The sequence below is a fragment of the Lipotes vexillifer genome, unplaced genomic scaffold (genome assembly GCF_000442215.2).
Source record: "Lipotes vexillifer unplaced genomic scaffold, Lipotes_vexillifer_v1.1 scaffold71, whole genome shotgun sequence".
In the NCBI taxonomy this organism is placed as follows: Eukaryota; Metazoa; Chordata; class Mammalia; order Artiodactyla; family Lipotidae; genus Lipotes; species Lipotes vexillifer.
This window is the reverse complement of record NW_006793703.1, coordinates 24,446-44,533: the sequence shown is the minus strand read 5'-3', so window position 1 is coordinate 44,533 and position 20,088 is coordinate 24,446. Positions and strand designations below refer to the sequence as shown.

At 40.8% G+C, this 20,088-nt stretch overlaps 1 protein-coding gene across 2 annotated transcripts in view; it reads right to left on the bottom strand.

Moving 5' to 3' along the window:
* EXOC4 (exocyst complex component 4) overlaps positions 1 to 20,088 on the bottom strand; it is an 839,136-nt gene that overhangs the window by 811,108 nt on the left and 7,940 nt on the right. Inside the window, exons 2-3 of one of the 2 annotated variants that reach the window (XM_007466567.1) lie at positions 18,612 to 18,615; positions 7,741 to 7,930 (exon numbers count right to left, since the gene is read on the bottom strand). Coding sequence is in view for 1 of the 2 variants with exons in the window: in XM_007466566.1 (XP_007466628.1) it covers positions 7,741 to 7,930 (190 nt within the window). In the remaining variant the exon portion in view is untranslated. The remainder of the gene's footprint in view (positions 1 to 7,740; positions 7,931 to 18,611; positions 18,616 to 20,088) is intronic. The other variant, XM_007466566.1, reaches the window with a different exon arrangement.

Below are 20,088 nucleotides of genomic sequence, written 5' to 3'. Positions count from 1 at the left end.
AAAGAGTGAAGGAAGAACCATAACTGGAAGCTCATATACAATGTCTAAAATAGAAAAATCCAGAAAAGTAGTATAAGCATATTACTTAGAAATACAAATATCTGGGGGAAAAAAAAAAACAAGAGTAAAATTCCATACCTCTGAAGTGTTGTAATTAGTACTGTGGTAGGATGAGGTAGGGGAATGCTGGTTTTTACCAGCATTTGTGGTTTGATTTGATTTTTTTAAACACATTTCTCAAGGCCATTCCTAGATCCTCTAGGAGTTCTTGGTGCCGGGGTTAAGAACTCTAGCTATTAAATCCATTCTATGTTAAATCTTAGTTAAAATCTCTCAGAATCTCATTTCTGATATTCTACTTATATCACCTTGGTTCTATACTTCTCAGCTTTTCCCTCTGTGTGTAATGGTTACTATGGAAACTGTTAAAAATAAATTTTATGTCATACAACACCCAACTAGGCTCTTGATGCAGATAGTGGGAGGTAAACTTACAGGGCTGTCAGTAAAGCTTGGCAAACTCCCTTCTGATTGGAAAAAAAGACCATTAGGGCATTTCACACTAGGATATATACAATGTAATCAGCTCACTCCTCATTTTTACATACCACATGGAGGAAAAATGAAAAGGAAGGTAGAATGTGTGTGTGTCTGGGGGTGGGGGAAATGGCATCAGGCTGTGTGAAAAATGAACATTACCAAAACCATTTCCTAAACGGTTTAGCCAAAGCTGCAGACATAAGAAGCTAAAAGAACTTTTAATACTAAATTGCCCTGAGGCTTCAGCTTTTTGATCAGAAAGTCAGTTATGAAGAAATGTTCTTTTAAAACTTGGGGCGGCAGGGGGAATACCAGTCAGCAATAAAAGGGAAGAAATGTGAAGAATCTCAAGGTTATGCTGAGCAAAAGAAGCCAGATGCAGGAGTACACACGCTATGAAGTTCTGTAACAGGTAAAAATAATGTATGGTGATAGATTTCAAATCAGTATTTGTTTGAGGCAAGATGGGGTGGGGGGTATGGCCTATAAAGAAGCAGGAGAGAAGTCTCTGGGGCAATGGAAACATATTCCAGGATATATGTCTGACAAAACTCACTGAACTAAAAATAATGCATTTTATTGTACATAAACGCTAGCTCAATAAATATGATTTTTGAAACAGGGAGGGGAGAAACAGGGCTATGTCCATCAATGAGTAAATGCAGTTAAATGTAAGAAAGGTACCATATTCCACCTAAATGTTTATTTCTCAAAGGCCTGTTCTTTTAGAAACGTGGTGACAGCATTTTAATTCCATTCTAATTTAATAAGGATAGTTAAGATTCAAAAATTCTGTTACTGTTTCTTCCTTAAATAAATCCATGAAGAGTCAAGTTTTTCAAATCATGACATCAAAACGCAAGTAAAGAAACCCTTCCTCAAACACAAGTTTCCTTTGCTTCCTTAGAATTCTAGTAGCTTCATTTGCCCCAAATCACCTGTTCAGAAAAACAAATATTTCAGTTTCAATAAATAAGAACTAAGTCACTTTAATTAGAGACTATTAGAAAAAGAGAAAATAAGGAACACAGGGCCCAAGAGGTCATTGTGAATGGATATGTGAGATGACACAGAAAGCAGAGAGATAGAGATTTTTGCAACCCTGCCTTGAGAAAGATCAAGAGAGGAGGAAATGAACTGGGGCCTCTGAACAACACGTTGGGACACGTGACAGAGGAGGATGCTGATGGAGGCACAGGGGAGGTGGTGGAGGCCCTAACTTTTAAGTCATAAAATCAGAAAAGCATTGAACTTGGATGAAGTATTATGGGAGGAGGGGAATGCCTTTGAGTGTGCACACTATCTGTAATAAAATACAACAAATGTGAAGGACCTCATTGATACTGTAGACTAGAAATATCCTGTAAAGTTCCTCAGAAGCAAGGGATGGTAAATGAAAATTAATGAAACAATCAACGTTATTCTTACTTCTAAAAGTACAGAGTATCATATTTTCTCTTTTTTGTAGTAAAAACAAATCCACATATATGCATTTTCATAGGTATCCTCCTAACACATGTCCAAGACATTTTTTCCCATAGTCTTAATAGAAAGTGCTTAGAACAAATGAACTTTAGAAACACTACTCACTGCTTTGTTTAAAAGCCCTTTAGAACTAAAGATCATTTTTTAATTACCCTCAAACTTTTATTTCTCATGCTTTTTGCTCCTTAGTTTTTCAGCTTCCATTTTAAGGTCTTAAATTCTGAGAGGCTTCACTCAACCTTTTCCAAAGGCAGTACTATCCTTTTGAGTTGCAGAGTCTGGATACAGAACACAAATACAGACACAGTTAAACTTAATGAAAAGACTGCCTTGTAGTTCTTGTGACCGCATTAATGATCCGGACCACTGCCTAGATTTTAAATGATGGTATCTCATTCTTGCCCACAGTTTAGCATGTCCATTTCTAGACTTTTTTCCCTTTCTCATACAAGCAGCTGGGATTTTCTATCTTATGTCTGGGCTTAAATAACTTCCTACCAAAACCATGTTGTCCTACTGTGACTTTCTTTTTTATATCAATTAAGGTTATTCTTCATTCTAATTCTACCTCACAACATATACTTTCATATAAAAAGTCACAAAATTATTTTAGTTAAATGTTAAGTAATGAATGTTACATTACTCAATGATCAAGCCCTAACAACTTCACTTTAATAATCACATATGGTTATTTCCAATTACAGGCAATAAAAATGAGTTAAGAGCTCGATCAAGCACCAACAGAACAGCCGAAACTGGGGCGAAATGTAAAGCGTTTGTGCGCACATCACAACAGAGACAAGTATCTGTGTTTTCCCTTCAGTTTACCTGCTTCTATGATAAGCATTAGATGGATACTTAGTATCTTTAAAGAAATCTGGCATCATCTCATCTACTTAATACAGGATGGAAGAAACACTCAAATTCAAATACTACCAACAAGCATACGGCCCAAGTTCCCAACTCATATCCATTCATATTCATCTATTCTGGTGCTGCTATAACAGTCATTATGACAGACACTAGTAGAACCTATAAATTCTGAGGTTTTCTAATGAAGTAACATCTCATTTGTACTCAGCAGTAATAAGACAGCCCAACTATTTTACTTATCCACATCACTGACCTGATCAATCATACATGGTATTTTTTTTTTTTTTTTTTTTTCGGTACGCGGGCCTCTCACTGTTGTGGCCTCTCCCGTTGCGGAGCACAGGCTCCGGACGCGCAGGCTCAGCGGCCATGGCTCACGGGCCCAGCCGCCCGGCGGCACGCGGGATCCTCCCGGACCAGGGCACAAACACACGCCCCCTGCATCGACAGGCGGACTTCCAACCACTGCACCACCAGGGAAGCCCCATACATGGTATTTTATTTGCACATTTAATCTCGAAAAAATTCCAAGTGGACTTGACTGATATAAAGAAGTTTGGAGCATCAAAGAACAGTCAGATCTGTCAGCTCATATTATCCTCAAGGACAGAGATTCTACCAACAAGAATCCATAAATGAAAGAAATACCAAAATGGGAAAGGTAAACAGTTCCGTGTTCTCAAGCTTTAAAAGGTAACAAAGCATGGGCTTCCCTGGTAGTGCAGTGGTTGAGAGTCCGCCTGCCGATGCAGGGGACGCGGGTTCATGCCCCGGTCTGGGAAGATCCCACATGCCGCGGAGCGGCTGGGCCCGTGAGCCATGGCCACTGAGCCTGCGCGTCCGGAGCCTGTGCTCCACAATGGGAGAGGCCACAACAGTGAGAGGCCCGTGTACCGCAAAAACAAACAAACAAACAACAACAAAAAGGTAACAAAGCATGAATGTGAACATCTTCATCTGCCTTGGCCCCCACTAAAATCTCTTCTCAGTATAGCAGCTACAGTGGCCCTTTTAACACGTTAGACACATCATGCCGTTCTTGTGCTCAAAACTTACAATGATTTCCACACACCCAGAGTTAAAATCGAAGTCCTTACAGCGATCAAGACCCCACGTGACCTGACCCACTCTGCCACACCTCACCCACCAGCGCTCTCATCTCCCTGTGCCACTCTCCCCACTTCTCACTGTGCTCCAGCTCCAACCTTGCTGCTCCCCCAAATTCCAATCATGTTCTTGCTTGAGGATCTTTCTGTACCTGCTATTCCTTCTTCCTGGGGTGCTTTTCCGGACTCTCCCTCACCTTCTTCTAGTGTTGGCTTGAATATAACCTCAATGAAGCCTTCCCTGACCACTCTGTTCAAAACACCAACTCCCTATTCTCCTTCCTTGCTTTTTTTTTTTTAATTTTATTTTAAGCACAGCATTTCTTACCATCTGTTATACCCTCTTACTAATTAATAGCCTGCCTTTCTTGACTAGAATGTAAACTCCACGAGGACAGGAAGTTTTGTCTGTTTTACTCACTTCTATACCCCAGGACCTAGACCACTGCTCAGCACAAAACAAACACTTAATATAGAGACTAAATCAATGTCGCTAAATATCATCTATTTGTTTTCCTGTGTCTTCCCACTAGCATGTAAGCCCCATGAGGACAGGGACTGGTATTTTCCACTACATGGAAATCTAAAACAGATTTCAGTATCGAAACCACCACCAGCACATAGCTGGCACTCAACAAATATTTATTGAGTGAATCCTCGTTCCATTCTTTTGGCAGAGAGCAGAAAGAAAATGTCAACTCAGATTCACACATTCTCAACATCTTGCTTGGCTCTGAAATAATGTAAACCAATGATTACTGAATCATCCCCATTTTTACTTTAAAAATATACATACCTTTATTCTGTATACAATCTAAAGTGCAATTAAAAACCAAAACTGACAGGCAAAGATTAGTGAGGAAACATCAGTGTTTCCTTGGTGATAAGAAACAGACTTTCACAGTACAAAACTGTCAAATTATACAATAAAAACAAATTCCCTTTCATTTTTCCCAAAATTTTCTTCTCCCATGTATCAACTATCAAAGACTTTCTTGAAAAGACATTTAGCCCTTTATTTTTCTCTTGCCAATACAGAGGCTAGTTCATAATACTGAGTTATGTGACATTTACTTTCTTGACAACTGTCTGATATAATAAAAAAAAATTTTTTGTTGTTTCCTTTTGCTCAAAACTCCAGCATACTTGAAAATGAGGAGGACAGTGAAAAGACTGGCTACTAAAACAAATGTGAAATAATCAAGATGAGACTCTCCTTTTCAGTACCAGCAAACACTCTTTGTTTGGGCAAAGGCACTATTGACTCAGAGTGATAGGGAGTCAAGGCAGAGACCACTGCAGTGCCTCCCTTGAGATTAGGACCAAGTCCTTCCAGTCAAGCACACTCATCAGAAAACACCAATACCAAGAGGTCCTTCACTCTTACTGTGATTACCCGAGGCAAAGCCAGAAGGTCAGCAGCTTTACAGATTCACTTTCTGACCCCTCTTGAGCTTAGTATATTGGGTCAAAATGGACTACAGTTCACTTTAAATCTAGAGCTACTGATCTATAGCTTTACCTGGTTTCACCGATAAATCCACAGGATGAACTCACCACTTGTAAAGGCTAAGAATTATAGAATACCTTTTGAAAATGCCAATTTTAAAATGTAAAGTGGTCACCACATTGCTTCCAAAAAGGTTAAGAACCTACTGATTGTGGAACTGTACTCTTCAAGGCTGAAACTCACATATAACAGCATTCTTAGAAGAATCATTTAGGTACCTATTACCAAATCATAAGGTCTAGAAGGCAGGGAAGAAAACATGTGAGGAGACCGTAGGCACAGCCACCACTGGGCAGGCACATCCAGAGAATTCCCGAACCAATCAAATAGCACAGGGCAGTGCATTTCAAATGGTCTATGCAGCCCTCTGGCCACAGAGGTGCTTGAAGATCAGCTGCTGACTGCTAAGGAGGGGAGCCAGCATGAAGCTCTGCATCTCTCAGCCCAATACCAAACAAGAGGCAACTGGTATGTTGGGGTTCTGCAAAATATCTCATGTACAAAGAAATGGGGGGCTACTGCTTAAAAGATGTCTGAAAACCAGCATCAAGGACCTCAGAGCAGGGAGACCAGAGTTCAAATCCTAAATTTGTTGAGTGGGGAACAGACATAATTCTGCCAGGCAAGGAATCAGTGCCCAGTAAGTAGGAGCAATTGTTATTTATCAGAGAGCAGTAATACAAGGTATTAAAGGAGTGACCCTCAAAATACATAGCCAAGAACCACATAACTATGATGTGACAGTATATAACCTTTATTTGATCAGTTCATCCCTTGGCCAAATATAAAAAATACCCCTTATGAACCCACTTTATCCTTTAAGAACTAAAGATGTGGCACCGGGGAACCAAAAGTTTTTCAAAGACCAACCACAGAAGGAAGGGGGGAGGGAGGGAGGGAGGGAGGGAAAGAAGAAAGGAACCAATTTCTGCCTTGCAAACCAGAAATAGAGGCACAGATGTAGAGAACAAATGTATGGACACCAAGGAGGGAAAGCGGGGTGGGTGGGTAGTGGTGGGATGAGTTGGGAGATTGGGCTTGACATATATACACTCATATGTATAGAATAGATAAGAAGCTGCTGTACAGCACAGGGAAGTCTACTTCACTTCGCTGTACAGTAGAAACTAACACACTGTCAAACAACTATACGCCAGTAAAAAAAATAAAAGAAGAAAGGAACCAAGAAGAGGGGAGGCGGAGAGGGAGAAGGGAGAAAGAAAAAGAGTGAAAGAAAAACAGCTCCAAAATATGAAAGACAATTACAAAATAAAAATAAATGCATGCTTGTCACTACTAAAGAATAATATTCAAGAACTTCAGTATTCATAAATATTTACGTTTAAATAATTTGAGTTCAATTTTCTTCTCAAAAACCACTAAGAATGTACAGTGACTGCAGAGAAATCACAACCAACTTCAAATGGGGCGACATACTCAAAACCAAACATTTTTTTTATTTTCAACTGCTACGGCAATACACACACACAATGTGTGACATGAGCACAATAAATACATTTAATACATTATAATGAGAGCCTCTAAGAATAAAAGGCCCTAGAGTCTTAAAACAGCTCCCCTTTTAGGCTTCCTCAAGTTGAGGCCATCTCCTCTGTGCCATTTCACACTGCAGTGAAAAGTAATGGCAGAGGGACTTCCCTGGTAGAGCAGCGGTTAAGAATCCGCCTGCCAACGCAGGGGACGTGGGTTCGATCCCTGGTCCGGGAAGATCCCACATGCCACAGAGCAACTAAGCCTCTGTGCCAAAACTACTGAACCTGCACTCTACAGCCCGCAAGCCACAACTACTGAGCCCGTGTGCCACAACTACTGAGCCCACACACCTAGAGTCCGTGCTCTGCAACGAGAAAAGCCACCGCAATAAGAAGCCCGCGCACCACCACAAAGAGTAGGCCCCACTCACTGCAACTAGAGAAAGCCTGCACACAGCAAGGAAGACCCAACACAGCCAAAATAAATAAATAAATAAATTTATTTTTAAAAAAAGAAAAGTAATGGCAGAAGCCAAGGGAGAAAAGAAGCAAGGCCAGATGCCCTCTGTGATCCTCTGCATCCTAGCTTTCCAGACACCTGCAAAACTCCTGCAAAGCATCAGTATGAATGACTCGTTAAGGCTGTTACCACTACCAGGGCACCTCCAAGCTATAACACCTAGACTGATGGTAGATGCAACAATCACCAGATATTAGAAGGATGGAGGCTTACTTGCTTTATTTTGTTTCGGGAGTTGGTGATGCGCTCTGTGATGCTCTGGTACGTGCGAATGGCTGTCGTCAATTCTGTGTAGTGCTGCACAATCAATTCATCCAGGTCACGATCACACTTCTCATAGGCTTCTTCAAGACGCCCCTTCTCATTTTCTCTGTCTTCAACATCATCACTGGTAGACAGGGTCCTGGTAAAGACAGAATATATCAAGCTGAGGCAAACTTAAAACCCAAAAGTAGACGAAAGATGAGTTAGTCAATGAGAGCACATTCACCTCACTAATTAGGAAATGAAACAAGTTACTAAGAGAAAATATGAAACCGCCTGCACAGTAAATTCCAGTAGCCTATCTAAATGGATTTATTGGTTGCCAATCCAAGGAGTCTTTCTCTTCACTTTTCCCCTTGGCATAATCAGGTAACAGGCAGCATGAGCTCTGCAAGAACCTGGGTAGGTCTTGATTTGTTGGAGTGAATTCAAGTACTTGCACTCCCCTTACCAGTGATAATGAGACCTAAGGCCAATGAGACCTAAGGACTTCTAGGAGTAGTTTTCTTTTTCTTTTTATAAAATGTTATTTTTTTAATTTATTTCATTTAGTTTTGGCTACTTTGGGTTTTCGTTGCAGCAAACAAGCTTTCTCTAGTTGCGGCAAGCGGGGGCTACTCTTTGTTGCAGAACATGGGCTCTAGGCGTGCAGGCTCAGTAGTTGTGGCTCACGGGCTCAGTAGTTGTGTCTCGCGGGCTCTATCTAGAGCGCAGGCTCAGTAGTTGTGGCACACAGGCCCAGGTGCTCCACGGCGTGTGGGATCTTCCCGGAGCAGGGCTCGAACCCGTGTTCCCTGCATTGGCAGGCGATTCTTAACCACTGTGGCACCAGGGAAGCCCCTAGGAGTCGTTTTCTTGCAAGAAGGTTAACAGGAAGCAGGTCCCTTTTCCCAACACCGGGTATTGTTATACAAAACTAAGATAATCATACATTAGCCATACTATAATCCTGGAAGGGGAAGCCAAGAGAAATGCCAAGGTACTGCCATTACATCATTGGGCCACTAAAGCAGCCAACCCACAGCTGCCTTACAGAGGGACTCCCTGTTAGGGGAGATAATAAATATCCATTGTTTAAGTCACTTTCGCTTGGTCTTCTTTTATATATAGCCCAAAGCATACTTACTATAAAACTGCCTTCCAAATAGTTCATTCAAATGACCTGAATTTAGTACAGAGCCCCCCAGCGGCCTGGAAATAAGGTCACAGTCATTCTAAAATCCACTACGACAGCAATATCAGCTATACTACAAGGCAGTTCCTGCATTTACTGTTCTTCCAACAGCACTAACAAGATTGATACGAATCAACAATAAGCAGGGAATTAGATACACTTATTAAAAATCTTTCAATAACTTAGTTTGATACATGAACCACAGATCTTGTTTCCTCTTTTATCCTTCTTGGATAATTTTTTTTTAATTTAGTGTTATAATCAGTAACAAAGAAAACTTTTTCTCTTATCTGTTGGCTGCGGTAATTTAGTTTCATTAAACTCCCTCAGATTTGTCAGCTTATACATTCAGCATACTTTATTTCATTTATCTTTTTTAATTTAGGGAGGGGGTAGTTTAGGCTCTCAATGATGGATGCAATCAATTATAAGTCCATCATTAGAACTGCTTTCAGAGATGGTCTGTCAGCAAATCAGTCACATATCCCCTTCCAGATTTTTGCAAGCAAAATACTGTACAACAGTCTTCTCCAAAATGTCATTTAGAGTAAAAGATCTTAATTCATGAGTCACATAATATATAAAACTTATCTTCCAATTTAGAGGGCGATTCAGCAGGCCAGTCTCTGACTTCAATCTAACCTCAAAAAAGAAGTTTGCAAGTGTGTTAGGGATGTCAAGAGATGGGGCCCAGCATGAAACGGGGAGCAGAAGGGAAATGGAAGGAAGGAAAAGGCAAAGCCTGTGAGGGCTACAGGATACACTCCAGGCAACACACTGGGAACCCCAAGACTTGAAGGAAGGCCTTTACCATGCCAGATCCTGTGTCCTCCTCTGTCAACTGGTAAGCCTACACCAGACTACCTCCAAGCTTACTTTCAGGTAGAAAATACCACACAAGCATTTGACTAATTAAGTCAGAGTAGAGAACTTAGGGGGAACTTGGTTTCAAAGAGAGATCTACCAATATACTACTTGCAGTATTTGGATACAGGGTGGCTAAGTATATCATCCTGTTGTTTCTGTGATATATAACTTTGCTCTTTAAATCTGAAACCTTCCAGGCTGTTAATCTAAAGTAAAGCACAATCAGGAAATGCCTTCAATTTATCAAGTGTCCCAAAGGGAAGAGTTCCCAGAAATTGAACTATTATTTCCCCCCTTTCACAGCAAATGGCCACAGACTTTTCAAAGCTACACTGGATCAGTTTGCCATCTTTATGACACTTTGCATGATTTCCTCCCCACCACCGTTTGTGGAAGGAAGCATGCCAAGCATTTCACATTGTTTACATTAACTAGTAGAATTACCATCAAGGAAGATGTCAGGCTGAGAGAGAGGACACCTTCTCGGGCATCAGCAGTCACGGTAACACATTACCACAGTATTAGGAATTATTTAGAAAACAGAAAGGGTTACTAAAATGAAGATGAGAAAGTTGGGCCTATAGGGGGTTTTAGCTCCTATTTTCATTTTCAGAGAAAATATTTATGTAAGGAAATAGCCTGTGCCATGTTTGCCCCACATTTGAAATTCATCCTCTTGATGTAAACTGGGCTGAATGACATTTTGCCTTTAGCCAAAAATACTTACATAGGAGAACTCTGAGAGGACAAAACCATCAAAGTTTTTTTTTTTAATTAGAGAAAAGGAAGGCAGCGATAATAGCCACTAATATCTAGAGGCTGCACATTTTATAGAAAGTATGTTTAATCCTCAGAAAAGCCCACTGGAGTGGGTCCTGTGGTTATCCTCCCTCTCCCTTTTCTTATTTTTTAATAAATTTATTTATCATTTATTTATTTTTGGCTGTGTTGGGTTTTCATTGCTGCACGCCGGCTTTCTCTAGTTGTGGCGAGCGGGGGCTACTCTTTGTTGCAGTGTGCAGCTTCTCATTGCTGTGGCTTCTCTTGCTGCAGAGCATGGGCTCTAGGCGCTCAGGCTTCAGTAGCTGTGGCACTCGGGCTCAGTAGTTGTGGCACGCGGGCTCAGTAGTTGTGGCTCGAGGGCTCTAGAGCTCAGGCTCAGTAGTTGTGGCGCACGGGCTTAGTTGCTCCGCAGCATGTGGGATCTTCCCAGATCAGAGCTCGAACCTGTGTCCCCTGTATTGGCAGGCGGATTCTTAACCACTGCACTGCCAGGGAAGTCCCCTCCCTCCCCCCTTTTTATAGGAGAGGCATGAGATTTGACCTCCCACTTCACTCCTCCATACTGTCAAGAAATGCGAAGTCTGAGACTTTATCCTACTTAGAAGCTAACAAGCTAGCCTGCCGCAGTTTCACGGATGCTGGGGGAAGTCACAAAACTCCCGGGTGGGTCAGAAGCTCAGGACTTTATTAGTCATAGCACAGCAAGTAACACGAGCATCAGCATATTTGTAGCAGGCCCCCTGCCCCCAAGTCCCATGGGCGTTGGAAGGATGGGCCCAAATGGATGCCTACACATGCTGAGTTGCTGGAGAGGAACCCTGAGCTTAAACATGCCTGCTTAAAGGCAGTAAACATGCCTACCCTTTGCTCTGGAAAGGTTATCTCTATCTTCCAAACATGTCAAACAAACATCCTTGACAGTCTAAAACAAAGGGCACCCGTACTTTGCTCACAACAACTTCAGAAACAAAACCTTCCCAAGGAGAATCATCTCCCAACAAAAACGAAACCTAATTCATTGGGTTCCTCCGGGGACTGCATGGTGTCAAGAAATAGAAGACCATAAACGAAGATTCATTTCTAACCTGTTTTCTTTTCCGCAAAGTGAGACCAGAAATACAATGCCTCCCACAATAAATATCTGCAAAATGAATGAATGATAGACCATAAACGCAGACTAACTCTAGGGAGAAAGTTCCCACACATGCTACCAAAACACAGCAAAATTCAGTGTAGGATTATCCTACTTTAAACAAGTCACTTGACCTGAACTGAGAGCAGGGTAGAAGAGAACGTTTGTCGTCTAGCTCACCCCGCTAGCCAGGTCAGGAACTTCTCCTCGGCCTCCTAAGCCTCTGTGCAAGGGAAACATCACTGGCCCACAAAGCCATTCACTACAATTTTGAACTGCTCTACTTGTTACAAGGTCTTTCATTAACATAAAGCAAAATCAGCCTCTTTGTCATTTCTACCCATTGATCCTAGTTCCACCTTTTTCAGCAACATAAAATAAGTCTATTCCCTCTTTCATAAAGTCTCTCTTTAAATGGTAAAGGACTCAGTAGTTTTTTTCTCACCTTCAGCACCTCCAATTTCTTCATCTGTTTCTTCCACAACATGGCAGCCCACCAGCCTTGTTACTTTCTTCTGAAGTTCCCTTGAAAATGGGTAACACTCACATAGGACTTACTACATTAATCTAAGTGGTTTATATATAATAATTTATTCCAGACAACACCTGTGGAGTAGGTGCCATTGTCCCCCCTCTTCTTACAAATGAAGGCTGAGTTGTGCGTCTGAAGCACAGAACTTTTAAGTAGCAGAGCCAGGCCTCAAACCTGGAGAGTCTGGTTCTTAAAAGGTTCCCTATCCTGCCTCAAGATGTGGTACTCAGAACTGACACAACATACTTCTAATATGGTGTGACCATCCAAACAGAAAGAGGTTTTATATCCCATAATATAGGCACTCTTATTTCTAATCATGTAACCTAAAACTACACAGCATTTTTTTTGTAAATGTTGAGTCCAAAAATGATCCAAGATTCTTTTGACTGTAAGTACAATCTATCTCTCACTCACCCTCTACTTGGGAGATTTTAAAACTAAATGCACAAATTTACATGCATTCCTGTGTCCCACATTTTGGGAAAAGAAGGTCAAAAGTGAGGCACAGGATATAAATTACTGAGTGTCTATTATACACCAAACAATGCAGTAGTTATTTTGTACACATAGTTTAAGGTGACTCTCAAAATGGTCTGGTGAGATCGTATCACCACCTTTTTACAGATCAAGAATCAAAGGAACAGAGAGGTAAAGTTGCACACATGCACACAGCTAACATCAAAAATGAAATTAAAGCTAAGTATACTTGACGCCAAAACCCATGCCCTTTCCACTATACATGCTGTGAAACCTACTTTCCTACATTCAGCCCCTGAGCTGCAGGACTGCAGCCTAATCAAGCTACAGCCCACATGTCAAGAGAGGAGTGAACAGCTAGAGATGTCAACAGAGCACTTGGCAGCTTTTTCAGTAGTAACAGTCTTGAATCTGGACAAGAAGGTTTAAAAAGTGTGAGCTAAAAGAAGGCATGGAGCAGAGGAGAAACTATTTGAAGTTGCCATCCCAAGATGCCTTCAAGTTACTGAATTATTCTTTAGAGCTTTTTCCATTCCTATCTCAAAATCATTATGCTTTACAAACTACTGCCAAGTTCATGGATGAACATAAAAGCGTAGATTCCAGTTAAGCTGGACACAGACGTCTCTGGATCACTAAGAATTTTTCACTAAGACAGCTCTGGCATTTGCATGATGAATTACATCACTAACCATGACTAATTAATCCCAGGAAGGAATTTATTTACCCAGTGGACTAAAAGGACCAAGGTATCCATGCTAAGCTATTGTTAACAACACCTCGTAGGAACACGGTAAGTTAAATGGTTCTAGTGAATTTACAACCACCAGCTCCAAAAAAGCCCTATAAACAAGCATAAAAACCCAGGGGAAATACCTGCAGGTCTAAAATGAAATTTGTCAGTTTCCTTTTTGATACCAGCTTCTGTATTTCAGTGTAGTTGGTCAAGTGTTTTAAAAGGAAAATAGTCACTGTTAACTGGCTCCTTCTATGGAACAATTTTGCTTTCACTTTGGACTTAATAGAGTAATGGAGTCCAGACAGGAGAAAGTACACAAAAGTCGATATTACTCTTGAAAAAAGACAAAAGCAAGATCAAATAAAAGAAAAAGCACACCTATGAAAACAGGGTTAGTCACCCAAAGGTAACCTATCACTCAAGAGAAACAATAACCTCCAGTCAAAGACAGAATAAGATGAAAAAAACAAATCTAGAATACTACCATTAGGAATACAGCAGAAGTGTCTTGCTTCTGACCAAATAATGTCAAACATGAGGCGTCTGCAACTTTCAAGCTCTTTGACCTTGGGCAAGTCACCTAACATGTCTGGGCCTGTTTCTTTCCTTGTCAAACAGACAAGGTAAGAGAACCTGCCTAACCAGGTTATCGTGAGGATTGGAGAAGTGTGTGAATGTGCTCTGTAAAATACAAGGTGCCCTCAATGCGTGGGCTGACACGTTATTAGGAACAAAATCAATCATTTGTGGATCACAACATTGTTAGCCCAAATCCCCTAAAGCCTTCCCCAGTGGAAAATTCCTGAGGATATTTATGAACTGAGATCAGACCTTTTCTCTATATTCTTATGGTGCCTGGTACATTAAGAGCTTAGGTGAAGCTAAATAATGAGCAGCAGCAAGATGCAGGACCTGAAGAGGTCATGGAGGGTAGTTACCTGCCTTAAGAAACAACTGCAACTAGACTATCTCACACAAATAAATGTCAGTTCAAAAATCTATAGGAGAGGACAAGCAATAGCTACATTGACCCTATTTAGTCCATTTAGTCATTGAACAAATAGTTATGACACACCTACAACTTAGCAGGCATAGCTGTAAGTGGCTAGAGGCACAGCTGTGAATATAAACCAAGCCCTCCCTCATGAAGCTCACACCCTGGTCTAGTGGGGGAAGCAGGCATACAACATGTGGAGGCCGGGAGAGTGAGGGAGCAGCTATAGAAAAACGAAGGCAGGGTAGGGGGAAGGGAGACTCTTTTACACAAGAAGGCCAGGAATGGTTTCTCAGATCAAGATGCCATTTGAACAGAGCTTTCTAGAAAGCCGGAGGGAGGGGGAGGGGTACGGCTGGCACTACCTGGGTAAACTGATCCCAGAGACAACAGAAGACATACAGGCCCTGAAGTAGGACATGTTTGGCCTGTTCAAGGAACAAGGAATGGTCAAGAAGTCAATGTGGCTTTAGAGAAGGGAGGACGGATGACAATGATAGGAGACGAGGTCAGAGAGGAAGCCGGGAGCCAGATCAGGACAGCTTTGCGGGCTTCTACTCTAAAAGTGTTCTCTGAAGTCACTTGGGACTTAACACCAAAGAAAAGAATGACAGCTTTCAACCAACAGTTAATGGTGAATAATGAGTAACAATATTTACTTTCAAGTTTCATTTCAATTCTATCCCAGTTCTTTCCAAAAAAGATCTGAGATGGTTTGTATATACAAGAATGTGGACAATACAAATGAGAAAGAGGAACTAGCTGAAGACAAGCAGTACAACAATGCCATATAAATGTAACACACAGGCACACAGGTCACACGGACAAACGTAGCATGTATGAAATGAGCCCCCAATTTAACTTTGGGGTTCCTAGTAGCCGATGCAAAAAGAGAACCCTAGCCAATTATATATAATTCCCATTCTCAAAAAGATTCCAGTTGCTCTAAGCAAGGAAACTTTAAAGTAGTAATAAATTTTAAAAAAAAAAAAAAAAAAAAAAACTTTCACTTAAAACAAAAAGACATGGACTTCCCTGGTGGCGCAGCAGTTAAGAATCCACCTGCCAATGCAGGGGACACAGGTTCGAGCCCTGGTCCGGGAAGATCCCACATGCCACGGAGCAACTAAGCCCATGCACCACAACTACGGAGCCTACGCTCTAGAGCCTGAGAGCCACAACTACTGAAGCCCTCGCACCACAACTACTGATGCCTGTGCTCCTAGAGCCTGCACTCCACAACAAGAAGCCACCGCAGTGAGAAGCCCACACACCACAACGAAGAGTAGCCCCCACGTGCAGCAACTGGAGAAAGCCTGCATGCAGCAACGGAGACCCAACACAGCCCAAAATAAATTAAAAAATTTTTAATAAAAATAAAACAAGAAGACATTACACAATATAGTGACCAATGTCCTCAACAACCTTCTAAAAACAAAGTAATAAATTTTACATGGCCATTTCTTACAAGTCCCTTCAAGAACATAACATTAAAATACAACTCGGACCTAAGAGATTTTCAAAGACTCTGAATATAGTCCAAAGTATTAAGCTTTCCAATGATTTTAATCTAAGAATAGAATTTAGGGAATTTAAAGGACTAAATGGAACAAATCATGTTTCATTAACTTCCTCCTCTGAGCAAGCCTTTTGATAGCTCAAGCTGACCAGACAGAAATTCTCTGAAGAGAGTCCACAGTACAAGTATTCAGTATTGGAGGGCTAATAGAGGACTGTTAAACATTGTAAGGCAGAAAAGCACGTAGTAAGACTGACAACCAGTTGTGAAAAATTAGCCTGACCAGGGCTCTTGCCTGAGCCTCAAGATTGCCAGACTGTCACTCTGGAAGCATTTTAGGCTATTTTAACAAATAAGAGTGCCCAGAGTACCATATGTTATGGACTGAATTGTGACACACACACCACCTACCACCACAAAATTCATATGTTGAACCCCTAATCCCCAACGTTACTGTATTTGGAAGCAGGGCCTAGAAGAGAGGTAATAAAGATTAAGTGAGGTCATACAGGCAGGGCGTTAATGCGATGGAATTGGTGTCCTTCTAAAAAGAGGAAGAGACACGAGAGCCCTCTCCCTCCCCACACACTCAGAGGAAGGGCCATCTGAGGACACACGAGAAGGTGGCCATCTACCAGCCAAGAAGAGAGGCCTCACCAGACACCAACACTGATGGTACAAAACCGTGATCTTAGACTTCTAGCCTCCAAAACTGTGAGAAAATCTGTTAAGTCACCCAGTCTATGGTATTTTGTTATGGCAGCCTGAGCAGACTAATACACCACCCTATAAAACACAGGAGGTGTTATTCTGGTTGGGTAAAATCTCAAGGCAGATGTTATCAGTAATCCCCCACCTTAAACACAGCACCACCGATTCTTCCCCAAGAAGAGTTAGCTGCCTGATAGAGTCTCAGATAACTAATTAACCTGCTATAAGAAATACTTAACATAATACACCTGAATTTTGGTGACACCTGCAGAATAATCAGCATTAAGTCAGGCTTTCTGAAAACAGTTAATACGCTTAATTGTCTTCTAAGGGCACTCCTTGTTAGCATCCAGTGACCTCTCCTCCAGGAATGATAAAGATTAAACCATTAATGGAAATCACTTCAAGCAACTCAGAGAAACTAATTACAAGTAAGGCTCCACATATCCAGAAATCACTTACCAGGAAGCTACAGCTCTATAGATCAAAATCTACAGTAAGAATCAAATCTCCTCAGTGATCCCCATTCTGGGAAGTACTCAAAGTGGGCCCCTTAGCAGATAAACTAGATATCACTGAGCCCCTGCACTTTTTACTCATCAAGCACCTGAATCCCTCAATCAGTATCACCTTCTCTCTTTTTAGGACAATTCTTATGAATTTTTTAAATTGCATAATGGAAAAAGCAGAAGACAAGGAGTCATCTTTACAACATATTCTAACATATTATCATAAAGCCCAAACTGAGTATTTTTAAACTCTCAACAAATATTCAAGGGTTAACTAGTTTCTGAGCCTCACTCCAAGTAGGACGAAAATGAACAATTAACTTACTGATCTTCCTAGAACATAGTATTCCTTTTTGTTATTGATCCCAACACAAGAAAAAGAGAGTCTAGAGTGGACATGATTCTTGAAAATGTGAATTCTATTTTCTTTTCCAAACTGCTTTTAACTAGAAGATATTAGGTTACACTATTAGATCCACTTAGCCGTTATTTCAGTGTGAGTCAGATTTTCTTTTCTTCGAAAATATGTAACAGTCATCCTAAGAAATGCCTGACAGTAACAGTATACCTATTATGTCAGGAGGGACACTAAATACAGTTCTGAGTAGTGTGAAAGTACAAACTGAAAAGGAGGAAAGAAGTTTACTATGACTATGAACCCTAAGCAAACAAGTGGAGAAGTGGTCTTCAAAGCCTATTAAATGAAGCAGACCCCATTGTATAAGAAGAATAGTCTACGAAGGCTTCCAATGGACTATAAAAACTCAATTCTGAGTTCTTTAAAAAAAATTACACATTAAACATGAGATGTGTATCACTATATAATCACATAAGATATGGCTTCACTCAAAGCATAACCAAATCTACATTACACTTTTAAACCAGATTTTATTATATTCAATTAGACACTGCAATTGCTTGTTTCTGAATTATGTCTTATTAGATCCCACAAAATACAAGATAATCCCATCCCAATTGATAGCGAATCCCATCCCAATTGATAGTGATTCATAATGACAAGTCCCTCTGAAAAAGTTTTCTGATGCATAAAAACATCCCCTAATTCACTACAAAGAGATTCACTTAATAGCAAGTGACAGTAAACAATTTCTGCTTTAAAGTCAATTGAAAATTTCACTGGCATCTTCCTTCAGACAGTGCTTAGGGCCAATTACTACACCTGACACATGCAGTTTTTCTATATTTCAATTAACTCGGTTATATAAAACACTTGTGGGGACCAAAAGTATAAATCTTGTAGCCAACAGAGAAGGCCATTACCAAAATGAAGTAAAATTACCTCTACCAAAAGCATACAACCGTCTAGGGTTGACAAAGTCAACTTAAAATCTCCCCCACCCTTACTGAAGCAAACTCTACCTCTCTTTCACTCCCATTTTAAGCCCCATGTCCTTAAAGCACCGTTTTCAGTCATCTCATTTTTCACCTCCAGTGGAGTGTTTGTTACTACAACGCATTACAGCATTCGATCATTTTAAACGTGTATGCTATTTCCTAATGAGGAGTTTCTAGTGAGTTCCTCAGAAACAGTGTTTTATAAGATATTAATAGACATTAAGTGGTAATAGGCTATTTTGGAAATTCTGGGTTACACAAATTGAAGGTTTCCTAACAAGAGTCATTTTCAGGAGACTTTAACATGTTAATGTACAAGGTACCTCTGGGCGGGAGGTTGTCTGGGTAGGAGCAGGGTGGATAGAAGAGGAATATATTATGCAGCATTTCTGCAATTTATTAACCTACAGAACCTTGTCATTCCCACCACCTTCCCTCTCCCCAGCATATACATATATTATAAACATACATACACACGTGAAATTTTTATGGAAATTTTCAAACACAAAAATTAAGAGACTCACTTAATAAACCCAGCTTCAACAATTATCAACACATTCCCATCTTGTTTCATCTATACTCTCACTGACTCCAATCTTCTTCTTATTTTGCAGCAAATCCCAGAAGTGATATCATTTTTACTGGTATGTATTTCAGTATTTATCTGTTAAGAAGAGTACTTTTTTTTTTTTTTTTTTAATGCAGTACGCGGGCCTCTCACTGCTGTGGCCTCTCCCGTTGCAGACCACGGGCTCCGGACGCGCAGGCTCAGCGGCCATGGCTCATGGGCCCAGCCACACCGCGGCATGTAGGATCTTCCCGGACCGGGGCACGAACCCGTGTCCCCTACATCGGCAGGCGGACTCAACCACTGCACCACCGGGGAAGCCCAAGAAGAGTACTTTTTAAAAAGAAAAATGGCCATACCATTATCTCAGCTAAAAACAAGCTAACAATGCTACTTGGTTTCTTGTATTTTCCCAAATTATGTCCTAAGGGCTACTCAAACTAACATTTATTAGACTCACCTGAGACTCCTGTTAAAAGCAGATTCAGGTTAGGTGGTTCAGGTGGCGCCTAAGAGTCTGCATTTCTAACAAGCTCTCAAGTGACATTTTGAGTACAAAATAATGTCTCCCATAATATTCAGCACAATAAGGCACCAAGTTTCCAAGAGAAAAACACCTGAATTATGTGCCACGGTATTTTTTGCAAAGGCTTTATAAAAACAAAGTCAGAAAAGTTTCTAAGGATCTTGAAATACTTATTTTTCTTACAATGTCAAATGATACACGAGAATTTTCCCTCATAACTTCCTGTTAAATGGTGAGTCTCAGTGTTTTTCAAGGTGAAAACCACAAAGGACTGGCTACCATAAAGACCAAGGTCATAACTCATTTCATAGCTTGAAAGCAGTTAACAAAAACTGTAAGGAGCAGCAGAGTATAGGACAATAGGGAAGGGCTTCCCTGGTGGCGCAGTGGTTAAGAATCCGCCTAAC